At 36.0% G+C, this 4,631-nt stretch overlaps 1 protein-coding gene across 1 annotated transcript; it reads left to right on the top strand.

The window, feature by feature from the left end:
- Positions 1-363: 363 nt before the first annotated feature.
- Positions 364-2,448, top strand: LOC104815419 (protein kinase PINOID 2). Its single transcript, XM_010543800.2, has 4 exons — positions 364-505; positions 622-842; positions 1,250-1,776; positions 1,872-2,448. The coding sequence occupies exons 1-4, from the start codon at positions 368-370 to the stop codon at positions 2,330-2,332; spliced, it is 1,347 nt and encodes a 448-aa protein (XP_010542102.2). The 5' UTR covers positions 364-367; the 3' UTR covers positions 2,333-2,448.
- The last annotated feature ends 2,183 nt before the right edge of the window (positions 2,449-4,631 follow it).

Genomic DNA, 4,631 nt, shown 5'->3' with positions numbered 1-4,631 from the left:
TTATCTCCGAGGACAATAAACCTTTCAACATATAGAATTAAACACTAACAATATAAAACAATAATGTAAAAAAAAAGGTGAAAATAGGGAATCGTATGATATCGCATATAGATAAATAGTGACGACAAGACCCCTTACACCGCACATGAAAACGTCTCAAATGGCGACCCTAACAATACGAGACAGAGACACCGAGTCCGACCCCGAAAGCTGCTCCTCACCCGCCGCCACCGCCACTCCGTGCCACCGCACGAGCTGGCTGAGCAGCTCCTTCGCCGGGAGCCGCCGCAGCTCCATATCCCTCCTGAGCGGTTCCTCGTCCACCACCACCACGTCCACGTATCCGTACAGTAAAGAGAAAAAAGCCATGGCTAGGCTCCGCCGGTGCTGCGGCCGGGCCGTGGGGCTCGAGCACTTCCGCCTCCTCCGCAGGCTTGGTAGCGGGGACATAGGGAGCGTTTACCTCTGCCAGATCCGTGGGACAGCTTCCACGTACGCAATGAAGGTGGCGTGTATATATATATATATAGTTGTAAAAGTCTTGTACAATACATACAGCATACAGTTTACATACAAGAATCAATATATATATATATATATATATATATATATAATATACAGGTGGTGGATAAGGAGGCGGTGGCGGTGAAGAAGAAGCTCGGGAGGGCGGAGATGGAGAAGGAGATTCTTGGGATGCTTGATCATCCCTTTTGCCCTACTCTGTATGCGTCCTTCGAGGCTTCTCACTACTCTTTTCTGGTCATGGAGTATTGTCCGGGCGGTGACCTCTACGCCACCCGGCTCCGCCAGCCCTCGAAACGGTTCAGCCTCTCCTCCGCAAGGTTAATTTCAAACAACCGCCCAAATCTTTATGCTTTGGACATGTTCTTGATCCTTATGTCCAAAAGGGTTTCGTTTAGTTTCGTGGGAAATTGTCCGAAAGTGTTTGATTTCGATAGGGGTTGATAGGGATAGATTAATTTTGGGGATAACCAGAAATATGCATCTTTATACCTGAAACGTTAATAAATTGATGAATACTATTTAATCTGTATAGACCGACACAATTATTTTTCATTCTATATATATAGACATGCTTGGGATAGACCCTAGATGCATGTAACTATATTTATGAATCAAGAATTTTTTTTATTTAGTTAAATGTAATTTTTTACGAATCAAGAATTAACGTGAAATCCAGAAATATTTCATTAAATTTACGCATTTTTCCTTTTTGTAAAATTTGAAGGTTTTACGCAGCGGAGACTCTTGTTGCGTTAGAATATCTCCACATGATGGGAATTGTATACAGAGACCTCAAACCAGAAAACGTATTGATCCGAGACGACGGCCACATCATGCTCTCCGACTTCGACCTCTCCTTCAAATGCGACGTCGTTCCACAACTCCTAAACCCCGATCCTCGCCAAGTGGACATAGATGATGATGACGAGGACGATGATGTCAGCATCCGCCGGAGATGCTCGACCCCGTCGTGCACGGTGACACCGTTGCACCCCGTGATATCATGTTTCTCCCCTTCGTCGTCGGGCAGAAGGAGGAAAGTAATCACGACGATACGCGAAAACGTAGCAGAGATGGGCAAAAACGCCGGCGTTTCCAGGACGTTTTCGAGACGGAGGTCGTGTTCTCGGAGCTCCCGAGGGTTCCACGACGAATGCAACGGGTGTCCGGCCGTCGTGGCCGAGCCGATCAACGCTCGGTCGAAGTCGTTCGTGGGAACGCACGAGTATTTGGCCCCAGAGGTCATCTCAGGTACGACTGAACCGGACCCGATCTTAGTTAAACCACGAAACTAACCGGTTTAGCATGATTGATAAAAACCGGTTTTATCTGATTCTGAAAATTAGGGCAAGGGCACGGGAGCGCGGTGGACTGGTGGACGTACGGGATATTCCTATACGAGATGTTATTCGGAACGACGCCGTTTAAGGGAGAGAACAACGAGAGAACCCTAGTCAACATTCTGAAGAAACCCTTGGCGTTCCCAAAGGTTGTCGTGAACAGTCCAAAAGAGTACGAGGAGATGGTGAAAGCGCAAGATCTAATAATAAAGTTACTCGTCAAGAACCCTAAGAAGAGGGTAGGCACTCTCAAAGGCTCCATGGAGATTAAAGGTCACGAATTCTTCGAAGGTGTTAATTGGGCGTTAATTAGATCGATTAGACCACCATGGGTACCCAAAGAGGAGACTAATCACAAGATTAAGGGCGCTAATCTCGGTATTAATTATTATTTACCACCAAAGTTGCTGACTAGGAAGGAGAGGGATGAGCCTTACCACATGTCTAATCATTTTGATTATTTCTAAATCCTTTAGGGCTACTTCTACTTTAAATTTTGTTGTAAATTCGGAATTTTTTGTTTATAGTTTGATTGACTGTAAATTGAATTTTTTATTAGAAGACTAATTTTAAAATTTATGTTGAAGCTTATCATACCACCCTAAAATTTAATGCAATTATTGCCCTTTTTAAATGATTTGGTGTTATTATGTCCTCGTAAAAGTTCTTATTACATGAAGTTTACGTGATAATATATACATATACATATATATATATATATATATATATATATATGATTTAGAAAAATAGAAAACTTTGCCCTTTTGCACTTGTTCATTATATGATGTATCATGCGTCTCTCGTGGCACTTTAATTAGTAAGGTGGCAAATGGGCAAATGGGAATATACACTTTTCCTGTATTTTTTTTATATAATCGTGTATTTTTTGCTTTCATTTTTTCCTCCAAGTATTTTTTTATAGTCTTATTTTTTTCTTAAAACATTCGTAAATTTTTTTGTGGATATATGCAAATTCAAATTATAGTACTTTATTTTATAGTATAATGAGTACAATACGCTTTTTACAAAAGGAAAATCATATAAAATAAGTATGAGTTGCTTGCATATCCATCTTTTTAATTTATTACACCTACTTTTGGTGTATCGAATGATAATGATAAAAATTAGCCGTGTAGGTACGTAAATCACATAAAACGTAATGAAATAATACATGGTTTTATCTAAATCAAAACTCGATTTATAAAAATATTGGATGTAATTTTTAAAAAACTTTTCATAAAAACCCGAATCCATGAATAATATGAATAAAACTTGAATCAATTCAAAAAATTAATATAATAAAAAAGATATTATTTATTATAAACCAAAGCCCCCAAATTTTAAAATAATAATCCCAATTTAAAAAGTCATCTAGTAAAACAAATGATATTTCCACTTAGTAATATCGAGAAGTACACATTCAAATCCAAACGTCAGGAGGGGTATTTACTCGGACTGCCCGATCTTTTGGAAGATATAATTATAGAAAATACCCGTTGAACTTTTAGATTATAAAAAAACATCAAGAAGTGTTTTAAATATTTTTAAATTGTTAATGAATTTGTTATTTTATTTGACATGGGATTTTTTTTGGATCATATATTATTATATAATGTCAACATATATATTGTCATAGAATTGTATATGAAATATTAGATCGTCGATACCATATCTATGATCAATTGTAAGAAATATATAATTCTAGAACATTATATATATATATATATATATATTTGTATGTGTATGTGTATTGGGGGTGAAAAAGAGAAAGATACACCATGATTTCATCCACTAGAATCTCACGAGAAAACCCAAGAAATCATGTTGGGACAATTATGGTTCCTCCTCAAAACTAATGATGGGAAAATTAATAAAGTATAAATCACGCTTATAAAAAAAAGAAAATACCTAAAAAGTGTAAAGCCAAAAAAGCAACGCTTCTTCTTGTTATACATCCGATGGGTCTAATCGATTCAGATATTCAATTATAGTTTACAAAAAAAAAAAAAAGCTTACACTGCACCATAGCTTTATTTTATTTGAACATATTAAGCTCATTAGTGCGATATATTTTTTTTATAGTAAAGGTACATAAAATTAAATAATTTTGCACCATATCAACTTAAATAAAGATAATTAACACCATTAAATATGAATATAGGTACTAAAATCCTTTTCTCATTTGTTTTGCAGAGTTAAGTGGTTATTGCAAAATATTCAAGAAAAAATAATTTACAAAGTATACTAAAAAATATATTTTGGCTCCTCCGTGTTCAACAATGATAATGTTCTTTACCAAAAAAAAAAAACATTGATAATGTTGCCGGAAATTGCAAGATCGTATATTTAAATATTTCATTATGCCCGACGATTTTATCCTTCATCATGGAAATAATACCTCTTATGTAGTTTTTAGTTTATAAGTAGGGATGAAAATATGTTATGTTAGTTTGTGATTCAGCATATGCATATGTGCGTCTGCGTGTGCATGTGATTCACCGCAAATAGGAAAAACTATTGTTGAAATATTAATAACAAAATAATATATAAATATGTATATATTAATTTGGTTTTATTGGGATAGACATTATATACATATCATATTTTTTTTATAAGGATGTAAAGATGTTATAAACTATATATCTCATATATATTATTAATACGAAAATGATATATATGTAAATTCCGAGGGCAAGGGTTTTGCCCTTTCTCTAGAGCAGATTTCATATATTCAATGGGTCCATGGGTCATTTTCAGTATATTCAG

Source organism: Tarenaya hassleriana, unplaced genomic scaffold (assembly GCF_000463585.1).
Source record: "Tarenaya hassleriana unplaced genomic scaffold, ASM46358v1 Cleome23, whole genome shotgun sequence".
Lineage (NCBI taxonomy): Eukaryota > Viridiplantae > Streptophyta > Magnoliopsida > Brassicales > Cleomaceae > Tarenaya > Tarenaya hassleriana.
The sequence above is the reverse complement of the archived record's forward strand: the minus strand, read 5'-3'. Positions and strand labels throughout refer to the sequence as shown.